The sequence below is a fragment of the Alligator mississippiensis genome, chromosome 2, assembly GCF_030867095.1.
Source record: "Alligator mississippiensis isolate rAllMis1 chromosome 2, rAllMis1, whole genome shotgun sequence".
Taxonomy (NCBI): Eukaryota; Metazoa; Chordata; order Crocodylia; family Alligatoridae; genus Alligator; species Alligator mississippiensis.
The window spans coordinates 36,364,412-36,380,014 of record NC_081825.1 but is presented as its reverse complement, the minus strand read 5'-3'; the positions used below and the strand labels follow the sequence as shown (position 1 = coordinate 36,380,014).

The 15,603-nt window shown below is 45.5% G+C and overlaps 1 protein-coding gene across 3 annotated transcripts in view; it reads right to left on the bottom strand.

Moving 5' to 3' along the window:
* The window catches only part of SLIT2 (slit guidance ligand 2), a 464,358-nt gene that overhangs the window by 94,570 nt on the left and 354,185 nt on the right, over positions 1–15,603 (bottom strand). For all 3 annotated transcript variants that reach the window (XM_059721607.1, XM_059721606.1, XM_059721608.1), the window contains exon 15: positions 13,827–13,977. In XM_059721607.1, coding sequence (XP_059577590.1) covers positions 13,827–13,977 — 151 coding nt within the window. The remainder of the gene's footprint in view (positions 1–13,826; positions 13,978–15,603) is intronic.

Sequence of the window (15,603 nt, the reverse complement as noted above, 5' to 3'; positions counted from 1 at the left end):
AGTGATAAAAATCTGTGCTGCTTTTCTGCAGCAGACATCTGTTGTCATGGTGGGAGTGTGCGGTCAGTATGGAGCTGCCCGCGCTCTCCAGCTACCCCAGGCAGGTACTCCCAGACTTCAGAGGCCCAATCCCTGTAGGGGAATTTCTCAGGCATGCAGAATCAGGCCCATGAAGTCCCAAGAACACCTGCTCAAGCTTCCCTGATTACAGGGGAGCACCCTATGAATCCCCAGACAGAGAATTCCTCAGGTGCACATATTGTACCAAGTTGTGGCACAGTAGTACAATGCAGAGGATCAGCTGTGCCTGATGTCTGTTGGCAGACCTGATCCTACCCTAAGTATGACATTTGTTTATACAGCAGCCTTATGGTTGTCATGACCCAAAGGTCTGATTTTTTGTGTGTGCTTCGGCACTAAGAATTATCCCCGTGGGTTTATCGCTTCATTGCACGGAGGAGTTCTGCTGCGCAGAGAACCCGCGTGCAAAGGAGTGTTCCCGCCACTTTGCAGCTATCTTTGCAGGGTGCATTTCCCTTTGCAACACAGAAATGCACGGTGCAAAGAGTTCCTGCTCGTCGTATGCAAATTCGTGCCCCGCAATTGGCTAGTGCTAAATTATTCACACGTGGCGGCTAGCGATTGGCCTGCTAACCATATAAGAGGCTTGAGCAGTTTCCGCCCAAGCCGAAGAGGACTCCGCATCCATCTCGTGGGGACTCTGGGTGCGCGCGGCAGGGTAATAGAAACCCTGTGTGTCGCTCAGAGGAGTTTGGCGGCCTGATCCACCGCCCACCTCTTCCCGTCTTCGAACAGAGCCTACTATAAGACGTAACAACGAGTTTTATGCGCGCTTGTCTTGGACATCTGGAGTTTGTCTGCGTGGAGCCTAGCAAGCTCCACGTGATTGTTCGTTTTCTGTCTGCGTGGAGCCTTGCAAACTCCACGTGTGTTCGTGTTTTCTGTTGTAACCGCAACTCAAGCAAGTTCTCTGCCTACACCACGACCATCTCGGTGTAAGTAAACAATCTTAAAATCAACCGTTACGTGTCTGTGCCTAATTCTAGCTCGGCGACCTCCCTCTCCGACCCGGCCTGCCCGGGCTGCCGGCCACAGCCCGCGTGCAGAGCGACGAAAAGCCCTGGGGCCTGACCCGGCTCGCACATGGCGACGAGGATGGGATCGGGATCACCGCGGCACATGGCGATGGGATCAGGAGAGAGCTCACTAGAGTTAGAATTAGTTGAGAACTGCCCTTGGAGAAGTGGGAGACGCAGCATAGCAAGCGTCACAGAACTGGAGGCGCACCTCGCGTACAACCAGGCGGGCGGAACGGGCAGGAGATGTGTCCGTGGACACCTTTCGTTAAGGGGAGAAGAGGGAACTCCAGAAGTCGGAGCTCTAGAAGGGAAAGAAGTATATCTTCACCCTGCGGCATTCGGGTGTATCATGGGCGATGAGCGGGTCCTGTACAGGCCCCTCGATGCTGTGACCCTTGCCGAAGTCAAACTGGCAAGCGCAGTAAGCCGGACCCCCACCTGGGAGTGTGTCTGTTGCTCACTGTGTGCCCGAGAGATGGGAGAGACGATGCCAATCGGCTGGTTCTCCCCTTGCATGGTGGTGCCTAGACTAAGGGGTCGTGAGCGTCCGTCCGAGCTCTGCGAAGACCCGGAGACGGAGGACCGCTCCGTAAATGAGAGAGTGGTCCTACGGTGCGACAAGGGGGGAAAACTAAATGCAACCTTTCAAACTGTGACTGATTTAATGACTGAAACTTTAAGCTTAAAGACCCAGCTGCGTATGGCCATTCGGGCGGTTGTAGAAGCGGCTGAGAAAGGGGATCTTGAAAAGCCCCAACAAGATGGCGCCGAGCAGAGGGAAGACCGCATGGAGAAGCCGGAAGAGAGGGTTGGAGCTTCGGGAGAGCCCGCGAGGGTTCGGCCGGTGACTCCGCCCAGCGACGCAGCGTCGATTCTGACGACCACGCCCCTCTGCCGAAGGGAGGGGGAGTCAAGCGGAGGAGTGCATCCGCCCCTCCCGCCTGAAACAACAACAAACCCCATTGTAACAATGACTACAGCTCCGACAAAAACAGCAACAGCAACGACAACTCACGAAGAAATTGATCAGCCTGCAGTATCAAGCAGCCCAGTCATCGGTCCGCAGAGTGCAGTTCAAGCTACCACCTATTACGCTCGTTCCAGAGCCAAACTGCAGAATTTATGTAGAGAATCCAGGATCCGACCCGAAGAAACTCTGGCTGTGTGGTTGGGACGTCTATTTGTGGAACTTGGGTCCGACCTCCTGGACCAGGAAGAAGCAAGCTTCTTGGTGAGACAAGCTTCATGGAGTAGGGGACATGTCACTGACATCGACATGGTGGCGTTTAGAGTCCACTGGCCTATTCCGATTCCAGCGCTTGTGGCAGGAGTGATTGAACAGAAGCCGAAGAGGACTCCTCATCCATCTCGTGGGGACTCTGGGTGTACGCGGCAGGGTAATAGAAACCCTGTGTGTCGCTCAGAGGAGTTTGGCGGCCTGATCCACCGCCCACCTCTTCCCGTCTTCGAACGGAGCCTACTATAAGACGTAACGACGAGTTTTATGCGCGCTTGTCCTGGACATCCAGAGTTTGTCTGCGTGGAGCCTAGCAAACTCCACGTGTGTTCGTGTTTTCTGTTGTAACCGCAACTCAAGCAAGTTCTCAGCCTACACCATGACCATCTCGGTGTAAGTAAACAATCTTAAAATCAACCATTATGTGCCTGTGCCTAATTCTAGCTCGGCGACCTCCCTCTCCGACCCGGCCTGCCCGGGCTGCCGGCCACAGCCCGCGTGCAGAGCGACGAAAAGGGCCCGGGGTCTGACCCGGCTCGCACAATGGTCAGCCACATTTTGCTCCCTGCCCCAAATCCATTCAAAATGATGCAGTCTACATCAGCTTTCCAGCTGTCACACTGACTGCACGAGTCCCCTGGCTACCTGTCTCCACTAGTATTCTGGGGCACCAATAAATGTGCAGTGAGGCTGCTCCAACACGGTGTAATGTGTCAGAGCAGACTCAATTAATTGAGTCTGCTGGAGCATGGTAATTACCATGTTTCAGCACACTCCAGCCCCAGGTGTACTAGCGCCCCCACGCTAAAAAAATGACACTTTAAATATTGTTCAATAAGCTTCAGTTAAAGCTTTAGTTTAATTAGAGTGGCTCCCGGAGCCACTCTAATTAAAATGCCTTCCATCCCGCCCCCCACCACTCCCAAAGCATGTGTATAAATAATACTCCTCAAGTCTAAACATCAAACACAAGTTCCTTGTTTTTGATGTTCAGGCCCATCACCATTGGCCCCATTCTATCTGCCAAAATATTCAGTCAACATCTCCTGCCTTTATTTGTATAGTGATGCCAGTGGTGAATACCTGCTTGACTACTTATCTGTCAAGCACTTCCGCACTTCCTTCCATGCTGCTCCGTATGCATGGGAAAAACTTGTAAACTGTCTTAAACTTATTTTCTTTAAATCCCTCCTTGAAGACTATCTCTGCTGTAATGCCTACAAATTACTACCATCTGGCATTGATAAGAAATAAGCTATGACTTCTGCTTTTCTGCTCAACTCTGTTCAGTTCATTCCTTTTTCTTCTTCCCAATGCAAACCTTTATTTCTGTCTCTGTAATCTAACTAATGTATCCTGGAAAGTTCTGAGCAGAGAAACTGTCTTCTTTTTTTTTTCCCAACCACCAAAGAGCTCATAGCACAACAGCCTCTTGATTCTTTATTTTGGCTCCTAGCTGTTACTTTCATTTAAATAAAAATAATATTACTATCATCACAAAAATGGTGCTTAACCATGTACTGGAGATATGGAGAGATATAGCAGTTGTTTCGTTAATTTTTGTTTAATATGTTTATTCTCTTTTATTTTTAATGATTTTCCCTGAGTGGACATGTAGCAGACCACCTGGCTATAGCCTGGCACTGCCAGCCTCAAATCAGTCTTTGAAACCTTGAAGTGACTCCCTTAATCTGGTCCCAGAAACAGTCTTTCTCTGGGCTCTGCAACACAGGGAATAATGCCCTGGTTTCTTTTTGCACTACAGAGCTCAGCAGAAAATAAAACCAATCTAATACAAGCTTCAAGGCCTGGGTTACTCCACACCATAGAGCTCAACAGACATTATAAACAATCTACAGTGAACAACCGCAAGCCCCCTAGACTCCTCCTTCTTCCTCAGAGAGACCCGCCTTTCTGCCTGAACAATGAGGGGGACTTCAGGTCCTATCTTCTCACTTCCTATTCCTGTCCCCCTTTGTTTTGTGGTCAACCAGTCAACTTCCCCTCATTTACTGATGGACTGAGTCAGCTGTGGCTCCCTAGGCAGGTGGCCTGTTATCAGCTGGCTAACTGATCCAAGCTGCATGCTTGCAATCTGTTATGTACCCTCCCCTCCAAGAGTGGAGCCCAAGGTACACTCTTTCATTTCTTCAACCTCTCCCCTGCCTTCTCTAAGGAAGTCATCCACATTTTTATGGGGAGTTCCTGCATGGTGGCATATTTCAAAGTTGAATGACTGTAGAGCTAGGTACCACCACATTAATCAAGCACTAATCTCCCTCGTGGCACGTAGCCATTTTAATGCAGCGTGATCAGTGACTAATCGTAAGTGCATCCCCAAGAGATAATACCGAAGGGCCTTTATGGCCCCTTTAATCACTAGCCACCCCTTTTGTATCATCATATTTTTGTTCTTCGGGAAGGAGCTTTACGCTCAGATACATGATGGGGTGTTCCCTGTCTTTGAATTCCTGTGTGAATACCATTCCCAAACCCCATTCTGAAGCATCTATTTATACTGTAATTTTTTCCCCATGTCCTGGGGAACACAGGGCTGGGTCACTGAATAGTAAGCATTTTATCTCTTCAAACATGCTTACACACTCCAGTGACCATTGAATCTGTTGCAGGGCCCCCTTTTTGCAGGAGGTCAGTTAGGGAGGCTGTGAGGGCTACGAACTGGGGAATAAGCCAACAATAATAACTAGCCAAACTTAGGAAGGATTTTACCTGTCTTTGTATGTGGGTACCAAGAATTGTACCAGGTCCTGTACCTTGGCTACCACAGGCCGGGTCTTGCCATTGCCCAGGATGTACCCGAGATACCTAGTTTCAGTCTTGCCAAGGTGGCACTTGGTGAGGTTGACCGCAAGTGGCTACATGGATCAACTGTAGGACAGCCCTTCTCCTTGAATGTGGTCTGTCTACATATTAGTAAATATTATGATGTCATCTAAGTAGGCAGTTGTACATGCCTGGTGCAGCCAAAATATCCTATCAATAAATTGCTGGAAAGTTGCTGGGGCACCATGGAGTCTAAAGGGGAGAGTCTGAAAGTAATATAGCCCCCATAGGGTAGCGAAGGCTGTTATTTCTCGGGATGTGAGGCTGTAACAGGAGAGCGGTCAGGGTCGCCGTGCTCTCCCCTGCCACCTCCTTTACTGTGCCAAGCTACCAATTAGCACCCTCCAATTCTTGCCCGCCACGACTTTGGTTTTATATATTTTATAGGGAGGCTGCCTTCCATCTTCTTGGCCATGGTTCTCCTGTCTCGGGTGTTTCGTACGCCCCCAACCTTATGGGCTATGCGTGGCTCCTACCACCCCTGTACCACGCCCCAAGCCTCGCAGGTGTAACGGACTTTGTTCTGTCTCTCTCTGTCTGTCTCCATGCCCTCTCTGGCGCTTGGGCTCTCTGCAGCCCTGTCTCTCTCTGTGCCCTCTCTGCGGGGCCTTCTCAGCAATGCCGCCCTCTCTCAGGGGCCTTCTCAAGCGCTGCCCCCTTTCCTGAGGCTCACCACAATGCTTCCCCCTTCTCCGGGGCTCACCATGCCCGCACTGGGGCTTCTCAGCAACGCCCCCTCTCTGGGGCTTCTCAACTGCCCCTCTCTGGGCTGGGGTCTGTGCACCCCGAATGCTGCACCCTCACTGGCGCTGGGGTCCCCTATGAGGCCTCCTCCAACCCCTAATAGCCTCACCCAAACCACCGGTGACAAACTGCAACACAAATGCAAGCCCTTCAGCTATAACTTAAACGGAAGCTGCTTGGCCATAACAACATTCAAGCCTACCGGGGATTCTTCATCTTGCAGCCATATCAAATGCTGCTCCTACATCAGGCTTCTCTCTCCCATGACAGAGAGCTACTTCCCCCTTGGCTGCTGGTAGGGAACTGCTGCCTGGCCTCCTGCCTGTGGTTTATATAGAAGCCAGGCCCTGCCCCTTCTTGTCAGCTGGCTAGGCAGGTGCGGATCATTAGCTCCCTCTAGTTGCCTCCGCAACCGGCACCTGAGGAGTCTTCCTGGCTCTCTCAGTAGCAGGCACCTTAGTGCCCTGCTACACAGGTCCAAGGGAATCTGTCAGTATCCTTTCGCTAGGTCCAAGGCACAGCCAGTTCCTACTACCAGTTCATCTATCCTAGGCCAGGGGTACTCATTGGATTTCAGAATCACACTGACCCTGTGAAAATAAATGCAGAACCTAATGGTATGGTCAGGCTTTGGGACCAGTACAGGAGGGCTGCTCCATTTACTTGCAGACTCCTCTATTACTTCCAGGTCTCGCATTTCTGTCAGTTCTTGTTGGACTGTGTCCCTTAACCACACAGGAATTCATGAGCATACTCTTTGGTTGGTGTATCTGGGCTTAATAATAATAAAATAATCCAGTATTTCACCAATGTGGTCTTACTGGGTTTCTCTGTGAACATCTCCATAAACTCTGTCAGCATGACTTTCATATCTCCTGGAGCTGAGGTTAGTTCCTCCCACAAATGGGGCCCTACTGGACACACTGTGGTCTTACTGGGTTTCTCCATGAACATCTCCCTAAACTCCTTCAGTGTGGCTTTCATACCTCCCTGCTGAGCCAAGGTTAGTTCCTCCTCCAAATGGGGCTCTGCTGGTGGATTGGTGGGAGGATCCTGAGCCCCTGAAGGTTGGCATGATATGCCTGTGACTCACAGTGCTTCCCTATAAGGCATATTCTATATTTAACTCACTTGACACACAGTAGTACTTTGAATAGGCCTTGTAATTTTGCCAATAGTTTGCTTTCTGATGATGGCAGTAAAAGCGGTATTTGGTCTCTCGGCTGAAATACCTGCAATCGGTCCCCTTTATTATAATGTTGTTCTTGGCTGTGCTGGGCAGCTTTTCCTTTGTGAGTGCCCCACCAAATCCAGTCACTCACATAACTTTAAGACATATTGTAAGACATTCTATACAGTTGAGACCTGGGACTGACACAATTCCTGCAATAAGTCCAGCACTCCTCACGGCTATCTCCCATATAAATAGCTCAAATGGCAAAAAGCTTGTAGAGGACTGGAGTACCTTGTGCATGCTGAACAACAGGTAGGGGATTAACCTGTCCCAATTCTGAGGCTCATTTGCTACAAACTTCTGTGACATCCTTTTTAAAGCTTGGTTAAATCACAGAACAAGTCCATCAGTTTGGAGGCGGTACACTGAGGTCTTGATGGAACAAACTTTGAGCAACCCCCAAACCTCCTGAAATAGTTGGGACAAAAGTCATACCCTGGTCAGCTAAGATCTCCTTTGGGATAGCCACCTGGGAAAAGATCTATATCAACTCCAAGGCCATGGTTTGGGAGGGTGCCTACAAAATTGCCACGGCCTCTGGGTAGCGGGTGGCACAGGCATAAGCACTAATATGAATCAAGCACCTTGGGAGCTGGGTTCCAGTGGGCCACCTAAATCCACCCTGCTCTGCTTGAACAGGGCATCAACCAGAGGGACTGGCACCAACAGGGCTTAAGCCAGGGCACTACTGACACTCGGGACATGAGGAACAGTACTTCTTAACCCTGTCATACACTTTGGGGCAGAAGAGTCTTGCTAGCAACAAGTTCTGGGTTTTCTCCTGCCCCAGGTGACTTTCCAAGGTATGTCATGGGCCAATCTTAGCACGTATTTGCAGTAAGGCCAGGGCACCAACAGCTCTTGGCCTGGTCTCTGGTCATTTGGACTAGGAGTAGAGATGTGAAGTCCCAGAAAAAAACAAGAAGAATTCAGAAACCCCCCCCATTTTTTTGTTTTTTTCTGAGGACTTTTTTTGTTTTTCTCCAAAAAAATTGGAAAAATGGATTTTTTTTGGAAAAATGTAAATAACTTCTTATGAAATATTTTCTTTTAGAATGATGACTAAAATGTTTAAGACAAGGTGTTCATATATTGCTACCCTTTACTTCCCCCAAAATGTTTTCTTATAACTATTTAATAGGAAGACCTTTATGTAAGACTATCTACAGTATCAGATCATTACAATTCCTGTACACTGAGGACAAGCAGTACAGTTCAACTCTCATATGCAAAAGCAAGATGCATTTCTGCCCCAAGGGGGCACTGCCATTTTCACAAGAGAAGGAAGAAGGATTTGGTGCCTTCTTTGCTTGTGGACTTCCTCTGTTGTTGACTTCTGATCTAGAGGTTGGTAGATCTGCTCCTGTCCTCCTGACTAGGCCTCAAAGGACTAGGAGTGGACACTGGCAGCAGCATCCATTTGTTCCTGTAGAGATTAGAAACAAGGAGCTTATTGCCCTGCTTGGTCAAAAGCCACAGGAGAGGAGACAGAGCAAGTCTACAGGTTTTGGAGTTGGAAGGAACCTGCCTCTTCCTGGTCCTGTGACTATGAGATCCACAGAAATATAGAAGCAGCACAAAGGTGCTGAAAGAAAGTATGCTTCTTTACTGAAAGGTAAGAGTTTAAATTTCTCTGAATTCAGTATATTAAACTATATGTTAGCTGCATTCATATATTTTCATAACCTCTGTAATTCATAATTAAATTCCTACTAATCTTATGTTTTGTGACAAATCACCCAACCTTAGCAGTGAGGTAAGACCTGAAGGGCAGGGAAGTTGTTCACAGTTAACTTCTCTTCCAACCAGTACTAAATTTGTCCATGGTGTAGCTTAGTGTTTATATATGCAAGCTAGACACTATATTACATTTTCCTTTCTTCTACCTCAGCAAAATGGTGCGACCAACTTCTAGCATATGGAAGCATTTCCACACTGCAAGTTATTCTGAGAAAAAAAATGTGATTTGTAAATACTGTTAAATGAATTATGCATTTCTAAATGCTATTAGGATGACCAAACCCATCCTTGTATGCTGCAGACATTAAAAAATCCTTCACGGGTATGGAGGAGGAAATAGATCATGACGATGAAAGTCCAAGTAGCTCTTTCCAAGCCTTCTCGATCCAGAAGTCCTCCTACTGCTGCTGCTGCTGCTTCTTCTATAACATCAACATCACAAAGGATTGCCCAAACAACATCCTCAAGTAACCAAATATTGTAACCAACTGTATACAAAAGACTCTCAATAGCTTCATTTGTAGACAAGATGACACCTGAAGATCAGGAAAAAATTGACCAAGCTCTTGCAAGAGCAATATATCCTTCTGGGACGCCATTGTCAATAACTGAAAATGCATACTGGCAAGAAGCTTTTGAATTACTAAGACCATCATATCATTTGCCCAGCAGACATTCTTTGAGCAAGCCTCTTTCAGAGTCAGAATCTGAATGTGTAATGCAATCTGTGCAAGGAAAAATCAACAAACCACTATGTCTATCAGCACTTACAGATGGATAGACAAATGTGTGGGAAGAAGGAATCATAAACTTTATGATACGACACCTCAATCAAATTTTTACAGAAGCATTGAAACAGGAGAGAACAGGCATACAGCAGAGTATATCAGTAGTAAAATATGTGAAGTTCTACAAAAGATTGGGAGTGGTAAAGTATTTGCTTAGCTACCTGGGAGATCATAATGAATAAACATCCACATATTATTGCAACAGGATGTTCATCCCACGCTAAACTTGCTTCTTAATGATGTCACAAAGTTGGACATTCTGTAAAAGATCTATAGAAGAGCAAAACAAGTTATAAAACATGTAAAAGCTACTCATATTTTAGCTGCAGTCTTTAATAAGAAGCAGGAAGAAAAGAATGCAAAGAATAAAATAGTGACACAAACTGTAATAAAACTAGATGGGGTGGAGTGGTGATCTCATTTGAAAGTTTACTAAAAAACAAAGAAGCTCTTCAAGAACCAGTAATAACTGAGGATCTTAAAGTACCCAGAAATGTAAGGAACACTGTACTTGATGAGGATGTCTTCTGGATTCAGCTGCAGAACTCCCTGAAGATTCTAAAGCCAATTTCTTCAGCAATCACTGCATCTGAATCAGACAGTGCACTTTTGTTAGACGTTCCTTACCATATGGCCCAGAAAAAATCAACTGTTTTTGAGAATCTAAGTGCATCTCCACTTAGAAGTATAGAAGAAAGAAAAGTGAAAGACTTTATTAACAGACGGGAAGAATTTTGTTCCCAATTAATTCATGCTGCTACAAATCTCTTGGATCCAAGATTCAAAGGCAGAAATGTTAGTGATGACAGCACTGCTACTGCATTTGACTGGATTACAAAATAAGCAACACATTTAGGACTTGATATTGGAAAGGTAATTTCAAATGTTGCAGAATACAGAACATCTTCAGGTATTTGGTTCAGGAATGCAGCCTGGGACTCTGTGAAGCATGTCCCCTCCTGCAACACAGTGGCATGGCCTTTGCATGACACAGCCTCTGACTTCGGCTTCTCGCCTGCTTCTGATTCCTCTATTTTCTTCAGCATGTGAAAGAAACTGGTCTATGCTTGGAAATACTCATACCAAATTAAGAAATAAACTAACATGTGAAAGAGTAGAGAAGCTTGTCTCAATCTGGGCAAACCTTCAGCTTTCAGAAGTCCATGAAGATGATAAAAATGAAGGATGAGAATCAGAAGAAGCAGAAACTGCTGATAGTGACAGCTCAGAAAATAAGACTGATTAGACAAAACTTCATGTAGCAAACTTTGTATTCAGAGTCTTGGGGTTTTTTTCCTTTTTTCTCAGCTCTTTTTCTAAAAATGAGTGCTTTCTGTATCTGCTTGACACTGTGAAGGAGACTAAGTCCAGAATACATAACTTTCTTTGTTTTACTAGAATATTGATGGTTTCTTCTACTATCAACTTTAATTTTTGCCTGCTTCTCATAAACTGACAAAAACTAAGAGATGCTAGGTTCCTTAGAGTTCAGCAGCTTGTAGCTCCATTTGTAACAAAAATTAAAAACACTTTAAAGTAAATTAAATTAGTAAATTTCTAATTACTGTCTGAATAAACTATACTTTTAAATTTAATAAATATATCACACATGATAATTTTATGAGCACACCAAGTTATACATAATACATTTGATGTTCTTAAAGTAGCAAAGTGAATTTAGATCTGTAAAGGGTGCTAAGAAAATAAGTATTGCATATATTTCTATTTTACCCAAAATTTCAATTTTTTTCCAGAAAAAATGGAGGAAAAAAAGGGGGGGGGGGGGGAAAATAGCTTTTCTCCATGGCTTCAAAATTTCTGGAAATGTATATACCTAACTAGGAGGTCCCTCTATAGTTTGAAATGTGGATCCTGGTTGGTCAGGCAGGGGTCAAGGATGCATCCATTAGCTCAGGCCAACTGTCCATATAGTATCACATACATGGGGTCCCCCTGTTGGTTCCGCAAAAAATCCTGGCCCATTCCCAATTCAGCCAGGTCCAGCTTGAGGCTGGCCTCAATGGGTCTCGGCACATTGCCTCCTTGCTCTGAGGGATCTAAACTATATTGGACTGCAACACCTTTCCCTTAGCACTTTTGTTGCCTCCATTCATGGCATGACTGTGGCTGTGGCCCAAATAGCTCTGGGTCCAAAAAGGCAAAGATCTTTTCAAGTATAAATTCCACTGAGTTGGGGCCCACTAGGGGCTTCTGCATTCAGCAGACTACATTCCCTCACTTAGGACATGAATATATTCCCCCAATTGGGATATGAGTATATTCCCCAAATTGGGATGTCTTTGACCTTCACATATTGGACCTGGACAAATATCTGGCCTGAGCCAGAGTCCATGAGCCCATTGACCCAGACCTCTCCAGTCTTTATGGGGGTCACATAGCTCCTCACATCAGAGTTTTCACCCCTTTTCCAATGAGATATGCAAATGAATATTGCAGTCCAGCTAGGTGTCATCTTGGGCCTGGTGCCCCTTCTCCCTGGACCAGAAGCAGGTTAGTTGGACATCTGGCCTTCTGTATGGACTGCAGGGTGGCCCCATTGGTACCAGGGCCCTGGCAAAGTCAGCTACTGACCCCTCCCTGAGCTAGGGTCGAGGACATGATAAGGCTGCCACTTGGTCCAGACCCCTCCACATTGTCCTTATAGTCAACCCTTGCCCACTGACCTTTCTCCTGCTGCTTAGCAGCCAACTCCCCCAGAGGTCCTGATATTCAAGTTCTGCCCCCAGAAAGCCCTCTGCCCTCCTAGTGGCTTCCTCTAGAGTGGTCACATGGAGGTGGTACACCCACTTGCGCATTTCTGCCTGGAAGACACCACAAAATTGCTCCAGGGCCATCTGTTTTCATGCAGATCAGGTATCTGGGTGGAGCCACTGGGTGCATAAATCCTTTAGTCTTTGAGCCATATCTCCGGGATGAGTGTGGAGGTCCTAACACTCCGTTCTAAACTGCCACTAGTAGGCCTTCTTAATAAGACCCAAGTGATCGAAAGTCACTGATTTAAGCATTCTGTACTCTTGAGTCACTTCTGGCCCCAATGCACAATACACAGTTTGTGCTTTCCCTGTAAGAAGTGGGACTACCCACACAGCCCAGGTGTCCTGGGCCCACTGGTATATCTTCACCATTGATTCAAACATGGGTAGGAAGGCTTCTGGGTCATCGGCTGGCCCCATCTTAGAACCCCAGGCTCACTTCTTGGGTGACTCCACCCCCTTGACCTCCACCCCCTTGACCAGAGACTCCACCCCCTTGGCCAAGGCTCTGCTGCCATTCCATTTGCTGCTGCAGGAATTCCTGCTGTTGCAGCTGCAGCTCTTTTTGCTTGCTGCTACAGGTCCCTCTGAAATTGCTGTTGCTGCAGCTGGAGCTGATGAAATTCCTGCTGTTGCAGCTGGAGCTGTTGTAAACAAGCCTCAATGTCCATCCTTGGAGGGAGAGTTCAAATTGCCTGTGTTCTCCACTACTTATAGAGAGCCACCTGGCTAGCCTGGCACTGCCAGCCTCAAATCAGTCCTTGAACCCTTGAACTAACTCCCTTAATCTGATCCCAGCAACACAGTCTTTCTCTGGGTTGCACAACACAGGTGATAATGCCCTGAGTTTCTTCGGCACTACAGTAGAAAATATAACCAATCCAATACAAGCATCACACCCTGGGTTACTCTGCACTACAGAGCTCAACAGAAAATATAAACAATCCATAATGAACTCCCACAAGCATGGGTTAGTTCTCACCCTGTACTTTTCCTTCTCCCTAGGAAAGACCTGCCTCGCCAAGTGAATAATGAGGGGAACTTTAGGTCCTCTCTCCTCACTTCTTTCCCTGTCCCCCTTTTAGTTCTGCATCAGCCAGTCAGCTTCTCCTCATTTACTGACTGACTGAGCCAGCTGTGGCCCCTTAGGTGGGCAGCCTGTTACTAGCTGGCTAACTGACCCAGACTACAAGCCTGTAGCTTGTTACAGGGCAGTTAACAAAATTAGTGAAAATGTCATTATAACAGTGTGCAACATGCAAAAATCAGGGGCTGAGTTTTTTAAATTGTGGCATTTTTTTCTATACCAAAATTGTACCTGAATTCTCCAGTGGTAACTTGTACCTTACTGAAGACTGAACTTACAATTCTGCTGTGTACTGAGGAATATGGTCAGGAATTTTGTTGAGCTTTTGATTGGAGCAGTCCACTGTGGTTCCTTCACAGCGACATTTTTCAGGGCAGGCCAGATCTGCAAAGCAGTCTCCACTTAGTTTTGATCTGTAATCTTCTGTGCCTGTGGAAGAGTTAAGTCAAAATACAAATATTGAGTCCATGCCTTATGAGATTCATTTTTTGAAAGGAGGTTACAATGACATCTGCAGTGCAGACAGGAGGTGGATAACTTGGAAAATGTTTGGTAAACTTTGTGAACAGACATTAGGGAGTAGGATTAAAATATAGGGGCTTGAGATACGCTGGAAAAAAAAATTGTGACCAACTTCACGCGATGGGATAATATTAACAACTTGAGCTTTTCACAGCTGTACTGTCTGCTGATTGTGCTGTCAGACAAACTAGCTGGGTTTACAGCTAGCCATACAAATGTGACTGATTCTTTTAAAATTTCCTCTCTGCTTTAAGATTAGATAGATCCTTGTATGCCACTTCCTTTTCTTTCTCTTGTTACAATTTTGTTGTTGTTAACTGGACTTCTTTACCCCTCTATTTTCCTTTTTTTTTTTTTTTTTTTTTTTTATAGTTCCCGTCCCACCACAATCTCAAATATGTAAGATTTAAAACACTCTCTTTTCTCCTTTAGTTTTAAAATATGTAATCCTGACTTAAGCCTCAGCAGCTTGCCATGCTGTAGAAAGCTGCGTGACGTTCCATGGTGCTTGACAGAACCATGTTTTACTCATACCTCACAACCACATGGTTAGATCAAGCACAACAGAAAATCTCGCTAAATTATAACTGCATCCACTAGGCCAAGGATAAGAGCAAGGGAAAGAGGAAGGAGTAGGAGAAAGGTACAGGATTACTACAAGTTTAATACTTCCAAGTGACATGGCATTCCTTTTACAGAATGTCCACTGCCACTGTAACAGTATTACTGTCACAGCTTGATTAAAAAGTACAGGAAACAGACCACATCAAAAGTTTCCTCCACCATTTCCCACAGTCAACAGAACAAAGATAACATCCTATACATATTGGGAGAAAACATCCAGTAAGGAACTGAGGGTGGGTGACAGGGAAAACAGAAAGAAGCTCAAAGGACCTGTGGCTTCTTCTTGGACAAAGGTGGAAAGACTGAGACTAGTAGAAGAAGGTGCATCAGGGCTGGGAAGTACACTGTGATTTAGTTCAGACACTGAACTTTACTTACAGCCAAAATGGTGAACTCCTGCAAAAGTAAAGATAGCCAAGAAGGAAAGAAAGACAGAGTAATCCCAATTAAGATAAAACATGAAACTAAGCTCTCTTTCTTTACTGGATGATTAATTTGACTATAAGATGTTGCAATGGGGCACCATCTTTAGGAAAGGATTCACTAATTCATTTTAAGTGGCATACAAAACTTCAACTAAAACCTAGATAAGGAATAATTACAAATCATGTACAGAGTGATGATGCTTCCTATGAGATATTCTTCATCATTTTAAAATAAATGTATTCCAATAATAAATTGCTCATTTATATACGTATTGCTAAGACACGTAAGAAAATATTATTACAGACACTTTGGAAAAACAATTACAGATGCAAAGAACACAATCAGTTGCATAATCTGTACCATTTTAATTTCAGTTTAAATCCAAGTATGATATAGATGTGTGGAATACTTTTATGACCTAAAATGAAAGGAGGCTTTGTTCAAGTTCTTCCTTTATTACGTTTACCACCTATTATCTTCAAG